Source organism: Lepisma saccharinum, chromosome 1, assembly GCF_977018435.1.
Source record: "Lepisma saccharinum chromosome 1, izLepSacc3.1, whole genome shotgun sequence".
Lineage (NCBI taxonomy): Eukaryota > Metazoa > Arthropoda > Insecta > Zygentoma > Lepismatidae > Lepisma > Lepisma saccharinum.
The window spans coordinates 79,880,570-79,904,355 of NC_139229.1; the positions used below are offsets into that span (position 1 = coordinate 79,880,570).

Genomic DNA, 23,786 nt, shown 5'->3' on the forward strand with positions numbered 1-23,786 from the left:
GTTTATGCAATAAACAACATTAGCAGATTTATTTGTATATATTGTTGTCTGAGTGGACATCTGCGACATACTGATTGGGTTTACCAATTGCAGGTGGTCAAGAGATTGAAGGAACAACACATGAGGATTGCTGGATACAATCAAGAACAGAATATGGTGCGATTCCTGAACCGGTACATCCCCACCGCTGCGTGGTTTGGTGGCCTCTGCCTTGGTGCACTGTCCGTCTTCGCGGATCTGATGGGAGCTGTCGGATCAGGAACAGGGATCCTCTGTGCCGTCACCATCATCTACCAGTACTATGAAATTATCATTAGGGAACAAGAAGAAGGAGGATATATCTTTTAATAACTCGAATGAGTGAACCTAGATGCGTTGGTGACTGAATGGGGCAACGGAATGAAGAGCTTAAAAGACACTGCTATTTATATCAGATCACATTGGTTGCATTTAATAAATTTACATTTTGAAGGTACTGCCCAGTGGCGCCAAACTATATTAGCCTTTGGGGCCCGTATTTGAACCCGCCCAATGTTTTTCACAAGTTGGCGCCCCTGGTACTGGGGGATAAGATTGTAGCTATATTGTATACAGGATCATTGGTTGATTAAATACCATTGTTTTACATAACTGAAATCATGTCTTCTTCTATCCTCTTCATCAGTCACCTAATGATTGTATATGAAGACAATATTTATTTTCTGTTGAATTGACCTGGCACTTTTTTTTGTACGAAACTATTAACATTTTAAATGTATTTAGGGCAGTATCCAATTGTTGTTAACTTGAAACGTGAAAGTTTATATTTCTGTCTTCATTTTTGGAACGCAGCTGCTATTGTTATCAAGAGTAAGCAGATATCTTGAAAATTAGAGATATGAACAGCTGCTGTTTTAACAGATAATTTTGATTTGATTTAGTTTATTTTACTTTGCTTTTTGTGCCACTTTTGACTAATTTGCGAAGATGGGAATGAGTGATGACATGATGAAATTGATGAATGGACACTCACAAACACCCATGCCCAGGCCAGGATTCGAACCCAGGACCCCTAGCGTCGTAGCGCGATGTGATAACCACGTTTTAACATATAAGAACTGCAACAAAACGAGTTGTGAAAATTTTCATCCTGTTCATTGTGCTTTTTTACGTGGAAAGTAAAATGAATGTTATTTTCTTTGCAAGTAATTGAAAATAAAGCATCGTCAAGCCTTGGAAAGTGTTATTTGTTCCCTGGGGGAGAAAAATGTTTATATGCTCTCCCCCGGGAAAATTCCCGGCCTAGGCATGGGTATTTTTCGTGAATGTTTCTGCATAAATGTCATAACATCACTCATCGTCTCGATTAGTCAAATCGGCTGAAAAGCGACGCTAAATAACAAAATCAAGTAAAATACAAATCTACCTATTGTTATATGATGTTGTCTAACGGTGAAAGAATAATGTTTACCTCAATCTACTAAAATAGATATCCGTAAAACTAATGATTGTAAGTAGCTTTTATTGAATTTTTTGAACAATTTTAACTTTAATGACGATTTTATAAGAACTTGCACATGGACATAACATGGCGGCTGGTCAGAAATTTCTACAAGACACGCACGGAGAAGGAACAGCAGTGCACTCTGCCGAATAAGTCACGAATTAGGTACACATCAGCAGGTCACGTGACTAGCCCTTGAAGACGTGTAATGTTGAATAACTGGACTGGAACACGCTGGAGTCCCAAGTTTGTAGTCAGAACGTATTGCGGTTAAGGCACACCACAGTAAGGCAACTCCAAAATGGGTAGTAAGTATAATTTTACATATAAATTGCTTTGAACATTTATTTTTCATGTCTGGTTGTCTCAAAATAAACCGAAAGGATTGAGTCTCTGGTGACAGGACCAATGTTCCGTTACTTTTCAATGTAATAGGAAGAAAACTTTCATGTCCTCGATAGATTCACGTGTCGATATAAGTTTATAGATAGAAAAACTTACTAGTACTGGTACTGAAATAATATTGAAAATAGAAAAAGAAATCATACATGCAAATTTTGGTGCACAATTAGGTGCAAGTGCATTTAAGAGCATAGCAGATGTTACGTGTACCATCAAAGTGTGTCGAGCTCAATATTTAATCTCATATATTAACTTATTCATAAAGCATTTTTCATCAGTCCACTTACCTATCTTTTTCCTGGTTTTTAACGTTTAAAGAAATGTTTCCATCTTATTCCCAAAGATGTTAGGTAATGTTCCCTGCATTCACAACAAACTCGATTTTATGGTTTACGGGGGGGGGGGGGGAATTCAAAACGTAAGGGAAGAGGTCTAATGTTAATCAGGGTAGCCACTTATTGGGAATTATGCGAATTTTTCTTCGTAGACGTGAAAAGTTGCAACTTTTGTTAATCCAAATTCCATTGAATTTGTAGTCACTGACACTTCTGGGTTGTAACGACCCCATTTACTTTCAATGGGATCACTACAACCCAGAAATGTTCTTGACTACATATTTATAAATTCCTTGAGGCAAGTTTTTCAGTTTAGCTTTTATTTTTATTGGGGATAGAAAAGAAAACTGCCTGGAAAATGAGAAAGAATTCAATGCGTTTATGTTGTCAGAACAACTTATATGACAGATGGAAGGTTATTGCATATTAAGATATCTTGAAGTTGATTAGGTGAATTTTAGTTTGAAATAGAGAAAACATCTGCTTGTGCCCTTGAATTTTTCGAATGTTCGCCTTGAAAACTTGGAATTATACTTGAATTTTATCATGGCCTTAGAGTGGTTATCTTGTTAATGTTTCATCAACTTTCATAATATTTTCGGGTACATTTTCAATTTAAAGTGTTTTTTTTTTTATGTACTCTGGTATGATACATATTAAATTCTATGTTTTATCATCTGTCACCACAGATATTCACAGGGAATTTTGGTAACATTACACACAAGCAAATAGTAAAGAAAAGTGTAAAAATCTTCGGACAAGAGTTGAAATCCCAAGCAAACTATAGAAATTATTAACATTTGCCATGCTAATGCGCATCTAGTCTTGAAAACTTGCGATGGTGACTGGTGCATTTCAGAAGTAGGGCCAATTGGTTGTAGAAAGAATAAAAAGTGTGTAACAAAGATGTGGAACGACTTGAGATGACCGGACCCCTCTCAGATTTTCTTCATATTTGGCATACTCACTAATTGAGGCCTCCTAATCACGAATCTGAAGTTAAAATTTGTCAGAAAGGTCTAGAAATTGCAAAATAAGCGAAAATAAGGTGTTAGTTTTCGGAATGGAAACTGTCTATTTTCGCGAAATTTTTGGTTTCACAACCAAATATATTTATTACTGATACTACCACAACGCCAAATTTTATCTATGTTTGCCTAACCTAACAACGTGCCAATGGTTCGCAATTTCTAGACGTGACCGACAATTTTTAACTTTCGATTCGTGATTAGGAGGCCTCAATTAGTGAGTATGTCAAATATGAAGAAAATCGGAGAGGGGTCCGGTCATCTCAAGTCATACCAAAAATGTATTAGTGGCTACAAACTCATACATATATACACTTCATTTTGATGTGTAATAGTCACCATTATTTTCCAAGCATGTTTGGTACTATGGAAAGAGTATTGCAGTTTTCAACACTGCTCTCTTTGGATTCTTGAAACGCATATCTTTAGGTGCGTGAAGATGCTTATAGTCTTTAGGGGTGATTAAACATTTCCCATCAGCACTTCTGAATTCCATGTTACCAGTTTTTAATTGCTTATCCCAGTTCATGTGCGATGTGATTGTTGCTCCTGTCTCTGTGAAATCCACCAAAATCATACCATTTTGGTGCTAGAACACAGATGTAATAATCTTTGGAGCAAATTTACAATACCGGACCCCTCCCAGATTTTTGTAATATTTCGCATACTCACTAATTGAGGCCTCGTAATCACGAATTTGAAATTAAAATTTGGGGGTCACATATAAAAATTGCAAAATAAGGGAGTCTGTGATCGCAACCGACAATGCATGATTGCTCATTATTTATCGCAAGATTTTGTTTCAAATACTTAATGAACGAAATATATATTCCTGACATTACTACGACCCCAAATTTTAATATTGCTTGCCTAACCTTGCCTCACCATGAATGGTTCGTGGGGCTATCAGTCAATGGTTTTATGACCCCAAATTTTAACTGTATGCTTAACATAACATAACCTAACCTTACCGAGAATGGTCAGTGGGGCTATCCATGAATAGTTTTACGCTAATTGTGATAACGAACCGATAAAAGAATCTTATTTTCGTAGCACTTTAATGGCAAACGTTCTTCATCGAAGACTCCATTGTCGCATCCTGCAATTTTACGATCGATGCATTGTTGTCAAACTTACCTGTAATCAAATCCGTCCACATTCCACATGCTCTTCTACATCGTGATTGTCACTGTCATCTTTTGGGCAAAATACCGAAATCCATAAGTTTGTTGATTAGCCCATGGCCATCCTCCTGCACACTCCACCTAACAATCTGTACAACATTAACATCTTTTTACTGGTCTCTTCCACCATTCTTACATGATCCATGCTCTCCAAGTATGAAATCAACAGTGTGGCAATGCTGTAGACAGCGTAACTAATTGCGAACGTCAGTTGTTCATATCAACAAATGTGGTTATCATACTTGTATACAGAGAATCATTGTGAGGAATAGAAAAGCTTATTTTACAACTTCTACACCTCACCTCAACATGTTAACCTCAGATAAATCATCGTGACTAATTATTTCGTGAGTATAAGCAGTAGCAGAGAAATTACAGAAGGGTCCGGTATTCTAAATTCCTGCCTAATCTTTCATGCAGATAGTTTGCTTGAATGCCATAAGAAATCCATGTTCCATTACTAGTAGCATTGTGAAAAAAAAATCTCATTTTCTGGCAACAGTTCAAAAATGCATGTGAAACCCACTTTTTAAATTTTTTTTATAAGAGGCACTAAATTTTTGGGATCCATCATGCATGCAACTTCCAATAGCTCAATGTATCGGTAACAATTTGGAATGTCGTCGTGAAATTTTTCTAAATTCCGTAGTAAGAGCACCAATGGTGAAGCAACGATTTATCGCATGTTTACAACATTGTCATTGGTCAGAGCACTAGGGCTACTACTCCTCTCTTCATTGTGAACATTTGAACTGCCTCCTCTAAACTCTCAACACATTTGCTGTCGTGACTTTACTATCAACCCATAAATTTACACAATTCATGTTGAATTTCAACAGCATTACAAGTTTTGTGTTAAGAAATTGATTAATTTTTTTTTTCAACTGACACTGTCATGGACTTCCTCAGGATTTTTTCCAGGAAGGGGCAAGCAAGGTAATTGTTTTGCAGGGGTGCCAAGGGAATCATATTTTCCCCATAATAGTGATGTCCGTCAAAACACACTGCTTCAGTCTGAAATTATCATGTTATTGCAATGCCCTTATAATAATTAATGTAAATTACTGCGACTGAAATGAAATTATATGTGAAATACGTACTTTTTAGGTGGACTTTAACTTGTTTATTCTTGCTGCTGTAATTGCGGTAACAACAGAAGGCTGTGCCAAGTGTTCAATCAACTACTTGCAGCTAATTCACAAGCATGATCTGACCAGTCACTTTTTATGACCATTTGGCCCTTACGTGCGGCTTGTAATTGTAATGAAGGATGCAGTAACACCTTGTTATACTGACTTCAGCACAACTTGTTATGCTTTCATACTGGAATACAGGGCATGAAATTTCAAGTTTGAAATCAGTCGCCGGACTAAAATCTTTGGTCGCCACTGTTTTATATTGATAAATAATAAAAATATGAGCAATTATTAAAAAATTAGGAATTTATGTTTGTGTAGCGCTGTCGTTCTACACTGAAGTACCACTTATCAATCGCAGTTGCTGGGTCAAACTCTGACAGGGAGGATGGAGGGGGGGGGGTCCGTTTACGGAAATTCTGAGCAAATCAACCAGTGCCTCAGTCTTCAGAGAGTTCCTGTAAGTAGTCTTGAGTCTGTTGTGACACCTGAAACCTCCCTCACATGAGGCTGTGCTCACTGGTAGAACAGCACAAAATGTCAAAATCTGGAGCAAATTGGGGAATGTTGCTGAACAGTCCGCACTGTGGATCTTCTCCAGCGTCTGATTCAAAGCTGGAGAAGGAAACAAAAGTTTGTATTCTGTCCACTCTGCTGACAGAACATCCATTTTCTCATTAAAAAGGCTCGGGTTCAAGTATATGTAGAGCTTCTTTATTTCTTCTATCCCAAACTGAAGAATATTTTCTTTGGGAGGCCAACCCAAGGTGTCGAAAACATGCAGAGATGCAATCGCGTCTGTTGACATAGACGGCAATGTTTCTGTGATGTACACCTTCGCATTGTTAATTAAGTTTCCTCTAACAGTCTGAAACTCTTGCACATCCCTGATCTTCCCTGAAATGGATACATGGTCCAAGAAATCTTGTTCGCTTGGTCCAACATTAGATTCCAGGTCAGCCAAAACTGAAATAAAGTGTTCAATTCTTATTTTGTAGTGCCACGCTTAAAAGGTTCTATTTCCCGTAGAAATCCAAAAGGAAGTACAGAAGCTTAACAAATTTAAACTGCTTCAAACTTTTCAGCAAATCCTTAGCTTTAGCGCCATCATTGTCTTTTCTATGGGCCACCTGTTCAAGATGGGTCACAACAGCTTTCCATGATTGCAAGAGAGATCTTATTGCACGTTCTTTGCTGGCTAACCACCTAATAGTGTGAATATCACTCAGTTTTAGAATTTCTTCTATAACTTCTGCCGTTTCTCTCAAGAGGTGAAGTCTTGAGGCATGTTTGACACACACTTGAAACAACGAAATTTTAGTCGCCAGCCTAAAACTTATGGTCGCCAATGGTGACCTGGTGACCGGAAATTTCGCGCCCTGCTGTAATATCTACTTTTTATTACAGGATAGGCTTACTTGTGCAATAATAGAAACTTAATATTCTCCATTTTTCTTTTCAGTAAAATTTTTGGAAGTAATAAAACCGTTCTGCAGTATCCTGCCGGAAATTGCAAAACCAGAAAGAAAAGTAAGTTGATTAATATTTCATATTACACAAAGATACATAGGGGTCATTTCATACCAATTCAACACAGAAAAGTAAAATTTTGAACCCGACCCTCTCTGATTTCTTTCAAATTTGGTGCATTCAATGATCCTGATAAGAGATGATAAACTACCAATTTGCAGAGGTGTATGACAATTGTGAGGAAAGTTACAGGTCTGCAAAGTTTGGAAATTGTGTGAAATTTTGAACACTTCTTTCTCGAGATAAATGACTATAATTCTGGTTCTAATCCAGATACAGCAATGAAATGTATATCATTGAAAAGCTAATGAGTAGAGCTTTACATTGATATGCAACATGGCCTGTTTGTAAGAATTTTCAAGGTCATTGACCTTTATCTTTGACCTTGAATATCTTAAAACACCCCACCTTCATTTTTTTTAAAAAAAATATATATATTATTGCTCCAATATATTACTATAAACATGGGAAATATCAAGATGGCACACCAAAGGCATCATGCCCAAAAAATTATTTTGTCTAAATTTCTACACTGTCAAAATGCAGTGAACAGCTATATGTATATCCAGTTTTACACTGCTTTTTGAAATCTCATCCAGTCGAGTTGTTATCCAGTATCATCTGCACTTGGTTAGTGAAATGTATTTTATATTTTAGTCCCGGTGTGACCAATGACAACACACAGTGTCAATGGCTGACAACCTCATTCTGAACATGTCTGGTTGTGACCAGCCAATCAGAGAAATTTTTATTTCAACCAATCATCATTAGCTTGTTTCATGGATGTGGCTTGTTTAGTCAAACTGCAGTGAAGTGTACATGTGCTGTTAGGTAGTACTTCTTGAATGTGTAGTAATAGTTTGTCAAAAATGGATATCGAGCCCAAATTTTACTGCTTCAATCCATTCAAAGAACAAGGTCATGCAAGAGTACAGAAGAATTTGAGGAATGTGCAGGAGTGGATGGTATAGAAGTGTCCTAATGTATTGGAACATTTACAGCAAATGTAGAAACAAAATATCACAAAACCCATCAACACCTGCTGAAGTGGCCTCAGCTGTGCCAGGTACTTCCACAGAAGATGTAAGTGAAGATGAAATAGCACATGATCTGGCACTGGATTGTTTAAATACTAGATTGCAGTATCTAGGTGTATCTCCTGTGAAGAAAAAAGAGACTTCAGCATGACTAAAAGTACCCAAACCAAAAATTGAAAAAGGTAGCCTCAGTGTTGGAGCGTACTTGTGTGGCACAACCTGAAAAAGAAAAGTGTGAGGAACATGAAGAAAGTGAAATCATAGCCCAGCTGAAAGATAAGTTTCACAATTCAGACAGTATGTGTGACAAAATACAAATTTTAACTGTACTTCCAAAGAGCTGGAGTGTAAGGAAAACCACGAAAGAATTTTCTGCTTCAGATTACATGGTACGGAGAGCAAACAGTTAGTGGCAGAACATGGTATATTAGTGACACCAAATCCAAAGCCAGATAATACATTGTGTGGGAAAACAGTTCAACGTGTATTTGACTTTTACTGCGATCATAATATGAGCCACGTGATGCCAGGAAGAAAAGACTGCGTCTGTTAAAGAAAATGGAGTTCGGGTACATAAGCAGAAGCAGCTAGTGTTGCACAATCTTAAGGAAGTGTATGCATATTTCAAAGACATATGCCTAGATGTAAAAATTGGATTCTCAAAATTTTGTGAGTTGTGGCCAAAGCACTGTGTTCTTGCCAATGCCAGTGGGACCCATGCAGTTTGTGTATGTGTCTCACACCAGAATTGTAAGTTAATGGTTAAAGGGCAGTTGCAGCGATTAGGGGGGGGGGGGTGCAGTTGTCCCCATACTTTTGGCCACTTTTGCCCCCGCATTATGCTGAACCTTATCTATGAGGGAAAGAAAACTGTCTCTGCCCCCCTTCCAGTTTTGGCATCTTGCCCCCCTAGTTTTTGAACCCAATCGCCGCCACTGTTGAAGGGTGTAAATTGAAAGAACTAACAAAGCGTGAAGAACATATATTAAGTCGTACAAGCACTGTAGCATTTGTAACATGCAATCCTACTCTTCCAGCATGTTTCTTAGGTGAGTGTCCCTATTGTCCACGTGTGACAAAACTGACTGATTTATCTTTTTGACCTGTTTGGTAGGAATGGCATTGGTGAAATTATATATAAGTGTTGGTTAACTACAGTCAGAGCTCCTACCACACTCATACATCACACAGCAGCAGTCACAATTCATTAAAACCACAAAGAAGAACTCAAAGTAAATGAATATCTTGTTTGCGATTTTGCATAGAATTACTACATCATTCAGGACGAGGTACAGGGATTCCATTGGAGTAATTCACCCATTCGTAGCTTACTACAGAGACGCAAATACTAATACACCATGTGTCATGTTTGGAAATATCTGACTGCCTTCATCATGATACAGTGTGTGTGTGTGCATTCTTTCCAGCACAATTTTATCAATTTCCTGAAATACCACTTTCCAACTCCAAAGCACATTATTATTTTTCGATGTGCTCAATACAAAAACAGGAAGAATTTCATAAATCTGTGCTACCATCAGGAAGACTTTGATGTTACAGCAGAATGGCATTTTTTTTACTACATCTCATGGCAAAGGACCTTGTGATGGGGTTGCAGGGACTGTGGGACTGTAAAGAGACTAGCCACACTTGCCAGTCTCAAACGACCTTATGAAAATCATATTTTGACACCATGATAGTTGTTTCAGTGGTACAAAGTAAATATCCCTTCATGTGTCTTCAACTACACATCGGGTTCCCATCATGATGAAGACATTGCCAAGCTGCAGCAATGTTTCACAAATGCAAGGACGATTCCAGGTTCCCAGAAGCTTCATTGTGTAATACCTATTAACAAAGGTACAGTAAAGTCACAGTATAAAAAGTATAAAAAACTTACGTGAGAGAGTATAATAGTCGTAACAATCCTTGCAAACTACGTTTCGCAAAGTTATGCTTCGCTTCTTCAGGTTTTCTTATCAGTAAATAAAATACTTCGTCATATATATAAATAAATCCAGATTAGGTAAAAAAAAAAAAAAAGAGTATTGGGATATAGAATGCAAAATTACATGATGTTAAAAGTGCCATATAGGCTAGGAGATAATTCTAAAAGAACGGTGTATCCGTACTACCATACAGAATGAATGACTACTGTATCGTACGAGTGCTACATCCCTTCCAATGTGAACTCCACAGATTCCGAAGGAGCGTGGGTCACTTCCGGCGTGACAAGAAATTTAACAGACTCTTCACTGTTTTTTCCCCATCGTTTAAACATTTTGATCAAAGTTGCCGTTATCCCTATTTAGTTTTCCCCCTATCAACATAAATGTTTGCAGCCTCGTGAATGTTCCTATCGGGTTGTTTATGAACTCTTTTTACCACTTCCCTTTTTCTAATCTTATGTTTGTTCTTCAATTCCAAAGAAAATGCTCTGAAAGCCCAGTGTTCGGTGATTGTTCCTTTATATCCTTGTCATGCTCGTCCCAGCGAGTTCCCATGCTTCTTCCTGTTTGTCCTATATATGCTGTACTACAAGAACAAGTTATCCTATACACGCCCTTCTCATCTCTGGCCTCTTTTCACCCCTTTCCATCCCTTTTGTTCTGTGAAATACTCCTTTATATTTCAGGGTGCTCTCATTCACCCTTTAATCTGAAGTCTTTTAGACTTTTATCAAACCTTTCGGACACCCCTTTTACATATGGGATACCGACGTATTTGTATTCTACTTTCTTATTCAAAACTCTTTATTCTCCTCATTTCCTCTACTTTGTAACCATTTCTTAACCCCACCTTCATTATCCAATTTTCTTTTTTCTCTCTTTCCTCCCTACAATTACAGAGCCTCCCAGCCCGAATGTAGAAGTTCATGTATAGATTATTCTTAATTCTGTTTGCGTGTTCAGAATCTTGGTGGATATATCTATCCCCTGCCAACTTCTTGTGATAAACCCCTGTTCGAAACCTACCATTAACTCATTTGCATGTCCAAATAGTTAATTACTCCTTCATTTTATTTATCACTTGTGAAATTTATCCTATCGTCTTGTTTTCCCAGTATTTCGAAAATACGATCTAATATTTCTTTTTTCTTATAACCAAGATGTCATCTACATACCTACAAAAATATTTAATATCATTGTTAACCTCACTCAACGAATCCTTCTCAATGAAATGTAGGAATATGCTGGAAACTATTCCCGACACAGTGTTACCCATAGCCAGTCCTTCATTTTGTCTATATTTTTTCCCATTAAAACAGAAATAATTATACCCCAATACTAGATGAAACCACCGAACTAACTCCCAGGCTGTAACAACACCAGTTCCCTTATCCATAACCAATCCGAAAGTGACCCACACTGCTACGGAATGTGTGGAGTTCACATTGGAGGGATGTAGCACTTGTACGCTACAGTAGTCATTCATTCTGTACAGTAGTACGGGTACACCGTTCTTTTAGAAATATCTCCTGGCCTATGTGGCACTTTTAACGACATGTAATTTTACATTATATATCCCAGTACCCTTTTTTTTTTTTACCTAATGTGAATTTATTTATACATATGACGAAGTATTTTATTTAGTGATAAGAAAACCTGAAGAAGCGAAGCATAGCTTCGCGAAACGTTGTTTACGACTATTATACTCTCACGTAAGTTTTTTATTCTGTGAATATATGTAGTGAGTAAATGCACAAATTCAGAATGTACGGTACAGTAAAGACAAAGGCATATTCCACTTCATCAGTGAGCAGAGGAGAGTCAGTATTTGCTACGATGAATGCAATGCTATTAACAGATGAAGTAAAGGCCAGCTTCTTGCATCCACATGGACCATCTCCATCATTTGTGTTTCCTGCCAAACCAGACATTTGTATTATCAGAAGATGTGACATTCTCACAAGACTGGATCCAGTGACACCAACTGGAAGGACCTACAGTCTCCCTGCATCATATCTGCTGAACATTAACAATTTAATTGGAGACTGTGAGGTTTGTTGTAACTACGTTTTATTGCCTTTTGATTGAAGCTACCCTGTACATTGTTTGTAATAGCACTGCAATGATATAGCCATATTTCTTGTACAACATTACTTATGGAGTGCTCATGTCAATTTATTGGTGTTTCATAAGTAAGTGCTGTTTACAGCATTTTGATAGTGTAGTGATGTAGACATTTTTGGGCATTATGCCTTTGGTTTGCCATCTTGATATTTCCCATGTTTATAGTAATATATTGGAGCAATATTTATTTTTTCTTAAAAAAAATGAAGGTTGGGCATTTTGAGATTAATGGTCAAGGACCTTGAACGTGAAAATTCTTAGAAACAGGCCATGTTGCATATCAATGTAAAGCTCTACTCATTAGCTTTTCAATGATATACGTTTCATTTCTATATCTGGATTAGAACCAGAATTATAGTCATTTATCTAAAGACAGATGTGTTTGAATTTCACACAATTTCCAAACTTTGCAGACGTGTAGCTTTCCATCTCGTATCAGGATCATTGAATGCACCAAATTTGAAAGAAATCGAAAAGGATCGGGTTGAGTGGTGTGTTGAATTCACATGGAATGACCCATAAGACTCTTTGTGTAACATGCAGCATATATTTAACAAGCTTTTAGATTTAATTCTCTTTATATATATATATATATATATATATATATAGTATAATATAATTATATAATTATAATATAATATAATAATATATATATAATTTTCTAAACCATATGGGGGGAAAAAAATCCCCCAAGTTCTGATTATTTGATTCCAAATTAATCATGGTACAAAGGTGTTTTTTTTTCATGGTTTAATTTCCAATTGTCTGTTAACATTTACGTCAGTGTCATTGTAATTACTTACTACGTGTTTTCTAGAGAATGATTTTTCTCTTCCATATACCTTTATGTGATTGAGAGCAGAAATTTGTTTCCTGGAGTCTTCAGTGGCATATTCTCCCATGTTATCTGGTTAACGACTTCATGTTTTTGTAAATTTTGATTATTTTTTCTTGTCCCGTTCGAATTGAAATTGCTGGGAAATTTTAACTTGCCAGACTTTTGTTTTTGTTTTACTTGCATTGTGTTTATTTCTATTATATCTCATTGTTATATAATAAATATAGACAATAAATAAGAATTGTTGCAGTAAGCCAGGTCAAATTTTCAGAATACGCCACTGGTAGTCTTAGATATGGACTGCTTCTGCTACTTACTTCACGTGTGTGGAATGTTAAGAGGTATTAAGTATGTAAATGCTTTCAGTGTTAGGCAGGCTATGTTTAGGGCTCTTAGTATTAAATAACCCTAAATGCTTCCAACACCTGATCACGTATTGTCTGGTCTTAAGCATGATTTTTTTTAACCTTACAAAAAAATCTTCCTGAACTGAATGTCTGAAATGACTGTGGACCAAGAATGGCTGCTCTCTGCAAGGTGCAGATGCTCCTGGCAGGAACCTTTCAAATCATAATTTCTCCGGTAACTGATACTTAGTGAAGCTTTTAACTGTGCCAATTAGTTCCTCCAAACTTCAAACTTACTTCCACAATAGTTTCCAGTATCGTAAAGTACTTCTTCAGACTCCTGTAAAACTTGCAAAAAATCATTAAACATTTGGAACCGTTTCCAAAGAAACATTTAGTAGTTTCAGAATAATGTAAGGCACCTAATAATTTCCATCTTATGTATCACATTCTTATATTCATGTGATCTTCTTTTCCAGATCCAGTTTAGAGAAAAAGTACTATGGACTGCCATCACATTATTTATTTTCTTAGTATGCTGCCAGGTAAGTATTGTATTTTAATATAGTAACAATAGCACATTAGCTAATTTTGTTTTTACTTGAAAGATCTTTGTTCTTGAATGAATGTTTTATTTTAACTATGAAGTGAAGAAATGTTTTATTTTTTGGCTGTCATCCTTACGTGTTGCGTTTCCTAGGTTTTTCTTCTTATGTGAACAAAGGAAAGACTTCCAGCAATGCAAAGATGATTAAGCACTTATATTTAAGCTTCAGAAAATATTTGATGTTGACAGGTGATGTAAGATGAGAGAAATGCAAAAATTGCATTTTATAACATGGTCAATACAGTGTTTCAAATCGATCTTTCAAGTTTTAATGAGATTTAGTATACTAGATATAAGGAAAGCTTACAATAGTTGATTGAGATGTCACCATCTTTTGAAGTTATAGAACCTTTAATTTTTCAACTTTCACCCCCAAAATCAGCACACTACATTTATTCAATTGCATTTTAAATATGTCTATATTAGTTCAGAGATCTGGAAATGGTCTCAATTTAAAGATCTGTTTACAGGCTGTTATATGATGTGTAACATGATAAGGTTTGTAAGAATATATTTCTTTTTCATAATTTTGAAATGTCTCCAATTTCCTCTTCTATTGTTGATTTATCCTGCATTTTATCGTGACATTTGTTATGGCTTTGGAGTATTTTGTTGAAATTACATCATACACATTTTGATGTATTCGATGCATATCACTAGGTTGCTTTAGTTTTTTGAGTTTTCACATGTCTTCAAGAGTTTTTGGCAATGGATGAGCAAGTACATGCAAGAGAAAATACAATTTCAGAAACTGGGTATTTTGACATTTTTTGAAAATGATTTTTGAAGACAGTATGTACACATGCTTCAGGGTCTCATACAATGTTTAGTCATATAAAAATATAAAAGAGATATAATTTCCTTTGAAAATTGAGTGCATGGATAGGTTATGTTACTTTTAGATTGCATATCCATGGTTCCTTTTTTTTTTTTTTTATGTGTATAAAATTGACAAAATTTACGATATAAAATTTGTGCACAATTACTGCCCGTCAATTACAAATCAGATTTATTAAAGCTTGACTTGCTATTACACAATAGCACATCTCCGTGGAAAAATGAAAAGTGGCTTGGTTTTAATTTAATTCTTACTTTACTACCATTATGATGATCATGTGAACTGATGAAGGAACAAGACTCCGAACACAAGCCCAATGAGAATTATGCCGACTCCAGGTGCCAAGAGTCGCATTAGCATGCAAGAATGTGGTTTTCCGGGTGCTTTACATCCATATTGATAAATTTATAATTGTGTCCTAGGTAAGACCAAATATACGATAAAGAATAATCAAGGGGTCCCGAGTTCGATACCCAGTGGAGGCACATAGTGGTTCGGATCCCACTTTAAACTGTATGTCCAGTCTTAATTAGCCTTACTGTGCATAAAGTGGACTTAAAACACCAACTCAATCAAATCTACGATAATGTTCATTTATTGTGTTTATTTTTCTGAATTGTTTGTCTGTTACACTGAGATCAATTTTTCTTTTCAGATCCCTCTGTTTGGCATAATGAGCTCAGACTCAGCCGATCCATTCTATTGGATACGTGTTATTCTTGCCTCGAATCGTGGTACTTTAATGGAATTAGGAATCTCTCCTATAGTGACATCAGGCCTCATTATGCAGCTTCTAGCTGGAGCCAAAATCATTGAGGTTGGGGACACACCTAAAGACAGAGCTCTCTTTAATGGAGCACAGAAGTGTAAGAAAACTTTCATTTTATTCTTGATTACAGTCTGTCTCACTTGCTATTTTTTTAAAAAATATTTGCCTCCTCTTTTCAGTACAATTGCCTTCCGTTATTATTGTGTTGTATAGAGATGATGAATAATGTCAGGAAGTCTAAAATTTTTCCGACAACATAACTTCATTTGGAAGTAATTTTTAATGATGTGTACTTTCTTATTTAGAAATTAACCTACATATTTTGATATTTTAAAGAAAGTGTATACATGTATACATGTACATGTTTTACCCTGTGGCTTTACAACCCTTGGTCATTTATCAGGTAGGTATGCCCTTACCTTTCTCTGTTGTCACTCCCAGTTTCCTCAGATCTTCCTCAATTTCCTCCAGCTATCACTTCCATTTTCATTGTGCCCTTCTTCAGTCTCTTGTACAGCAATATCCTTGCACACCTCTCTTCTTCCATTCTTTACATGCATGTGTGTCCTAACCCTCTTAATCCCATCAATTTCGTTCACAATGTCTGGCTTCTGACATAGATCTAAATTTCTTTGTTTGTTCTTATATGCCAGATTTTCTCTTTTCTTAATTGGTTCACAGTGGCATGGCGGGGGGGGGGACAGGGGGATCATAACCCCCTGCCTCCTTTGCCCCAGTATTTCTAAACAAAAGGTCAAAAGCTGAACAAGAGGTCAAAGTGAGGACTACCCCCCCCCCCAAAAAAAATATGTAACACCACCTCCCCTTTTGAAAATCATGGGTATGCCATGTGATCAGTACCATGCTCCGCCTGCCTTTACTCTGCCTTCCTCTGGATGCACCCACATAGCCATTTATTCGAGGCTGGGTGAACCCCAGAGCTGTTTTATGCATGGATAAGGTAGGAAAACTTTAGAGCTTGAATTACCCACCCAGAGAATCGAACCTGGATCTTCCACATGGCAGTCAGACACCATACCAACTAGACCACCACAGGCCCTATCGGTCCACATGTTTTAAGGTTTTCTGCTATATTTGAACTACCATAGAACTTGTGGTTTCTAATGATCTGTGTGTGTACAAAATTACTTCTTAATTAAGCCCCATAATTAGATTACAAGTTTTGGGAACTTATCAGTCCAGTATCAGAAGGAATAAATATAAAGTTTTTTTTTGCCTTTAAATACACCTAGTCTTTCTCACTAGACCTAAAGTATTGACTTCATTTAAAAATAACAAAGTATCTTCATTAGGCCATGTACTTTGTATAATGTGTATATGTAATTTTGTTACAATAATGAAACTGGATATTTTCTTGCAGTGTTTGGTATGGTGATAACGGTAGGCCAGGCCATCGTGTATGTGATGACAGGAATGTATGGGGATCCGGCAGAGATCGGTGCAGGCGTCTGTCTCCTCATCATCATTCAGCTGTTTGTGGCCGGCCTTATTGTTCTCTTGCTGGACGAGCTGCTTCAGAAGGGCTACGGTTTGGGCAGCGGTATCTCTCTCTTCATCGCAACAAACATTTGCGAAACTATTGTATGGAAAGCATTCAGTCCTGCAACTGTGAACACAGGTGTGTGTGCCTTCAAATACCATGTAGAGTATCTTATTTGTACCATTAATCATGACATGATATATATTTTATAGCACATAGTGCATGTGTTGCCTATTATAAGGTGCCGGGAAGTGTTGCTACTACTGTGTCCACAAATGTTAGGATGAATATTAACAATGAATATTTACTAGGAATGTTATGAATATCTTTCCACACCTTCCAGATGTGACATCTCGTCAGACATTCTCATCTTAATTGATTGGAAAGTTATCCGTAATTCACCTAGCCAATATCTGGGAAAAATCTTGTCACTAGGATGGCTTCAAAAGGAGTTTTTAATGTAAATTCAGGAAATAGAATATTTCTGACACACTGTGTCAATATGAACCTGTTAGCTGGTTTGAAACGTCAGCAAAGATATGCAAAAAAAAAACATCAAGGAGTTTAATACTTTAATTTCTCATTTGTGTAGGGATCAGGATAAGTAGGCTTTCATCTATATTCTTCAAGATGAAGAACAAACTGTGGTTCCTTAGATTTTAAGTAATATGATTTAGGTTATCTTACGTCACTTTTCTTTAAAAACTACAACTCAAATCAACATAATTGCATGATCATGAGGTCTGTAAAGATATCAGATTTTCTGAATCTGAAGTACCAGCCCTCGCACAGTTGTGTAATAAACAATTTTTATATGGCGTGGGTCCTCAGGTAAGTATCCCAGTGTTGCCCCTCCATCAGGCAAGCTCTGGCTACAAGAAACAACAGGTGTTGTTGATGAAATTAAATATCTGTAATTAAAATATTTTGTAGATTTGAAAATTTCCTTTGTCATCTGATTTGGAACATCCTTTTTCTTCCAGGTCGTGGAACAGAATTTGAGGGTGCTGTGATAGCATTGTTCCACCTACTGGCTACACGACAGGACAAGGTCAGAGCTCTCAGAGAAGCCTTTTACAGACAGAATTTGCCCAACTTAATGAATCTCCTGGCAACCATCCTTGTATTTGCCATTGTGATATACTTCCAGGTTAGTATTGGGTGTTTTAGTCAACCGAGTAAAGGCATGTTTGTGCAGTATGCGGAAATGTAAAATATACAACTGCTCCTGCTTATTTTTCTGCTGGCAAAATATTTCAATTTCTGTAATAATATCATTGATAAGTGAATTGTTTTTAATATGTGAAAAGGTAAAGCTATCCCCTGTGCATTGAACTATGCTATACAGAGTGCATGTGCTTGCTTGACCACCATGGAAGTGATGTGATTAGTACCATGCTGCAGCTGATTGGAGGCTAGGTGAGCCCCAGAGTTGCTTTATGCAGGCACATTGTTAGATTGTCAATAATACATAATTACTAATAATGAATATTAAATTATATTATTATTATATTTAACTTAGTCTATATCCCAACAAGTACAATGATTAAAAAGAAAAATCTGATTATGATCTACAAACAAAATTTCCTAAAAAAAAAATAATTTGAGGTTTATTAAAATTTTAGTGAAATTTTATCTAAGTCAAGCAAAAGCAATTTTGGGGAAAGCGGAAGGGAGAAGTTGTTCCCTGGGTACCTTGAATTAGAATATCTACGGAGTTCTTTATGATAATAGGTCTTTCTAGTAACTTTATAAAAGCTTAGTATTGTAGGTTATATATCTGTGATCTCTACATCATTATAATCTTAATTTTAAATCCACATGTTTATTATTATTTCTAATGTGGTCATATCAAATTATAGTGATCAGAAGAAAGAAAGTAGATGATCTTTCTTTGTACAATGTACAATGAAATATGCAGGTGCAGCCTCTGTGTGACCAAACCTTTCCCTTTTTCCAGGGTTTCAGAGTGGATCTACCAATCAAGTCAGCAAGGTACAGAGGCCAGTACAGCAGTTATCCCATCAAACTTTTCTACACATCGAATATTCCCATCATTCTCCAGTCTGCTTTGGTTTCTAATCTGTATGTGATCTCTCAGGTAAGAAGAGATCCAATCTTTTTTTTACCATCTGCTATTTTGCAGGAATAGTCCCTTTAATAGGGTTCATCAAATTTTAAGTTGTATATACTTTACCGATTCTGATATAAAACACTGTTGCAGTTCAGTCAAGAAATTTTAAAATATACAGTGCAATGTATTGTGACTCCACTTAATGGCAGTAGCTGCCAAGACATTGAACTGAGGATGTGGGAAGCCAGTGCATGTTTAACAGTCGTGCAGGATGAAGGTGACCTGGCGTGAACAGCGTTCTTATGTGAAAATAGCAGTTATCCGTGCAAGGAATGTGAGAGAATGTCACATTGAGCTTGTGGAAGCTTTAGGAAATGATGTTCTACCATACTGAACTGTTGGTGTGGGGTGGGCAGCAGCATTCGGGGGTGGAAGAGAACCAACTGCCGACATGCGATGTTCAGGATGACCTGTGACTGCGCGTATTTTGTCTTTTTCTCTATCCTGATACAGATCTCCATGTTGTCCGAAAGTCATACATTAAACGTTAGCATATATTGTGACCTTCCAATTCTATATTTTAAAATGTCTTACGTGACCCACATTATCGTGGAAAAAGTAGTTACCATGACTTTTGCTGTAACCCCTGTTTAACAAGAAAACTTTTATACATATTCATATCCCATCTTGAAACTAGGTTTTTCTTCTTTCAGTTGCAATGTTTTCCATTCTCTGCAACAAGAAAAATTTACTGCAATTTTAAATTTCTAGTAAGGATGAAAGATGAAATATTTCTCAATAACTGATATTCTACAGATTAGTTATAAAATTCCAATAATTCTGTGAAGAAGAATCTGAAAGTTCACGATGCTGACCCAACCAGAGGCAGGAAACGGCAAAGGAGGATGATGATGATGTAACTCGAGGGCTAACCTTTGGGGGGGGGGGGGAGAAACTGTGTATTGATGTTTACTTTACAAATCCAGTGTGCATGAATTATGCTTTTGTATTCATAAAAATTATAACAAAATTACCGAATTTTTAAATCAGGTTGCATGCTTTCACATTAGGATTGGTAAAATTGTAAACAACTTTTTATCTAAAACTTTTTAGCAAAAACTCAAGTAGATCCTTATTTTAGTGCTTGAAATAATGTCAAGCAATATGTGAAGATCATAATTGCACGCATTCTTAAATTTTGTTTGTTTTCAGATGCTGGCGGTAAAGTTTCAAGGAAACTTCTTTGTGAATCTTCTTGGTGTGTGGGCTGATGTGGGTGGCGGTGGTCCAGCTCGAGCTTATCCAGTTGGAGGGCTGTGTTACTATCTGTCTCCACCAGAAAACATCGGCCATATTTTGGAAGATCCGGTCCATGCCGTATTGTACATAATTTTCATGTTGGGATCTTGTGCATTTTTCTCAAAAACATGGATTGAAGTGTCAGGATCTTCAGCTAAGGATGTAAGTACTTCTGTTGCTGTTGTATCATCTCTATTCGAGTACATAGTACACAAAGTCTTTTGTTCTGTAACAAGTAGTTTCAAAATAGATGATACATAGAGGCATGCATATTTCGTTTTTGGCAAAAACACGAAATGTGAAATAACACAGTGTAATGTTGATTTTTCATGTTTCTGAAAGGTGTGAGGTGCATTTCCTGCCTTGTTTTGTCACGAAATAATGTGAAATAGACTCTTAAACACGAAATTTAGTTTATTTACCGACGTGACACTTTCTCAAAATCAGAATTATCCTGCGAGTTATGCAATTCGAAGAAAATTGATTAATTATGCTGTAAATATTTGAGAAGCTAAAATGGACCCCTTTATACAGGAATAAACTTAATATTCTGGTAAAGACATAAATTAGAAGGGATATGTTTATTTTTTGTATAGTAAGTGCAGTTTTTAAATCAAATTTGGGAATATATTCACATTTTTAAAACCAAAATTTCATTTTATCTACAGCCCTTGAACCTGAAATTGACTTGGTTTTTGTACCGAAATTTTGCTTTTTTATGTACCGAAAATATGTGCCTCGAATGATACAGTGGAACCTCGATTTTACATTTTTCAGGGGACCTAGCGGAAAAATCTAAAATCTAGGAAAATTTTATAACATTTTGCTATGTTGGGACCATCATGATTGAATTGATAATGCAGGAAAATGTAAAATTGAGGTACGTGAAACAAACTAACTAAAAAAAAATATGGCGTAAATACAAACAAAAGGGGGTTCAAAAATGAATCAAAAACATCAGGGCAATAAGGCAATCGATATGTTCCTTCAAGACAGTGTGAATGCGATGGTAATAAGATTCGTTGCGATTAGGCAAAGGTATCGGTTCAAGCGACAATTTAATTCGAGAATTAACTGATTGTAGGTCCCAGTACGGGCAAACGTACGGAACCTCCCCGTATTCCCGGTGTTTGCTAATCTTCATGGGGCGGATGATACAGTTTAAGATGCTGTATCCTGTATCCCAATATCGTCAATAATCACCTGGCCCCGTTTATTCGTAAATTGGACCCGATACGAATTAGGGTGAACGCATTCGATTAAGTACCAGGCCTTGTGAAACGTCCTGAGAATTTCGGGACTGCCCGATACGTTACGTAGCATCATGAATAAGGACCTTATCACCCTTATTAAATGAGAGTTGAGAATGTTGTCAGTCGTAAGCTGGCTTTAAGGCTTGGTAGCGAGCTTGCAGGTGTTCTGCAGCCACTGCATGTGCCTTATCCAGGATTTTAAATCTCATTCCATTCTCTACGCTTGCACACACACCCCTATGGAGCATCGCAGACCAGGGAGTAGGGGGTTTGAAACCATGCAAGAGATAAAATGCCGAATAAGGCAAGTTTTGCTGGCAGGTCGTATTATAAGAAAAGGGCGGGGCCAATATACATTTCCCAATTTGTGAGCATTATTTACATAGTTCTTGAGAATCTGTTGCAAAATGGAATGTCCTTTCTCTTGAATACCTAAGGATTTATGACATATATATATGAAATATAAACTTGTACACGTTTAAACTAATTTTATTTTTGGTAGCAGTTCCAGTAAAGCAATTGTTGTTTTCTTACAGGTTGCCAAGCAACTGAAGGAGCAGCAGATGGTAATGAGGGGTCACCGTGAAAAGTCCATGATCCATGAACTGAATCGTTACATTCCCACGGCTGCCGCATTTGGTGGCCTTTGTATTGGAGCTCTCTCCGTTCTTGCCGATTTCCTGGGAGCCATTGGCTCGGGAACAGGAATTCTATTGGCTGTAACCATTATCTACCAGTACTTCGAGATATTTGTGAAGGAACAGAGTGAAATGGGTGGTATGAGCACGCTGTTGTTCTAAACAGTAAAGTGTTTGAACAAATCCGTCACTTCTCCCATTTGCAATTCATCAACTTTTTTTTTATAACCAGATCATTCTCTCTCGTTTCTCCCCCCTTCCTCTTCAAGAATATTTTTAGGATCTGATTTTGATCTGAAGTTATGGTTAGTTCATAAAGACATCGATCAAGCTGTTGCAGAAAATTAACATTTTCTGTAACTTAAGTCACATTACCCTAGTTGAGTGTTGGAGGAATAGTGTGGTGTCGGGCATGAAAGTGTTGCATTGTTTGTAAACTAAATTTGGAATATGTACAGACTCTTGTAAGGAAAGACACTAATAAATGTGTTTTATTTGGATATTGTTTTCCTAATAATTCCTTGTGTAAGAAATGCCCACATGGACAGATTAATCTATACTCTATCGGTAAAATTACCGATCCAATGTATCTAATCTTATAATTTAGTGCAAAATTCTGCCATTTCATTACAATTTTTGTGGATTATCTCCATGCCGTACTTTTTAAAAAAGTAAATGTCTAAATATGAAACAGTGGCCGCGGTGGCTCAGTCGGTAACGCGTCTGACTACCATACTATAGGTCCCCGGCCGGTTCAAATCCGGGAACTTTTCTAACGTTAGAAGTGGCCCCGGTGCTCACCCAGCATCGAATGACATGGGTACCTGGGGGGTAAAGGTTGTCAGGGGCGTGATGCTGATCACATCACCCCCAATCATGACCGGATCAAGAAAGTGTGGACCCCCACACCCCCTATACGCCTTCATGGCGTGGTGCTAAGCACAGGGGAGCACTTTACTTTACTAAATATGCAACTTCATTTGCACTGCAGTCACCTCGAAACATGCATTTATTAAGGAAGTCAATGAACCATTTGGAATTTTATATCGGATCTGTAGAATATCGGTATCGGCCAAAATATCATATCAATCCATCCCTACTAAACATACATTTGTTGTAGTTGTGCCTATATTATAACAATTACAAGACATGTTGACTTTTAGTTTCTGTAACTTCATCCTTGCTTTAATACAGGTAAGAATGTATTTTCCTGCACAGAGACCACTTATTTTTAGAGTACCAATGTCTTTCAGAATCTAAAAGGTTTCAGATTTTTTAGGTTTCTTAGGTTATGAGTGTATCTAAGAAGACTGAAGACCCATGTTCCAATTCACAGCCTGTATTGTGAAAAACCTAAAAATATTAATAAAGAAAATAATTCTTATCCCTACGAACTTAGAAGGGGTCCTGGGTG

The 23,786-nt window shown here is 36.8% G+C and overlaps 1 protein-coding gene across 1 annotated transcript; it reads left to right on the forward strand.

Moving 5' to 3' along the window:
• The first annotated feature begins 1,649 nt into the window (after positions 1 to 1,649).
• Positions 1,650 to 22,872, forward strand: Sec61alpha (SEC61 translocon subunit alpha). Its single transcript, XM_083133350.1, has 9 exons — positions 1,650 to 1,791; positions 7,031 to 7,098; positions 13,873 to 13,938; positions 15,494 to 15,704; positions 16,989 to 17,246; positions 18,092 to 18,258; positions 19,069 to 19,209; positions 20,395 to 20,643; positions 22,271 to 22,872. Exons 1-9 carry the CDS (start codon positions 1,785 to 1,787, stop codon positions 22,532 to 22,534), a joined length of 1,431 nt encoding a protein of 476 aa, XP_082989476.1. The 5' UTR covers positions 1,650 to 1,784; the 3' UTR covers positions 22,535 to 22,872.
• The last annotated feature ends 914 nt before the right edge of the window (positions 22,873 to 23,786 follow it).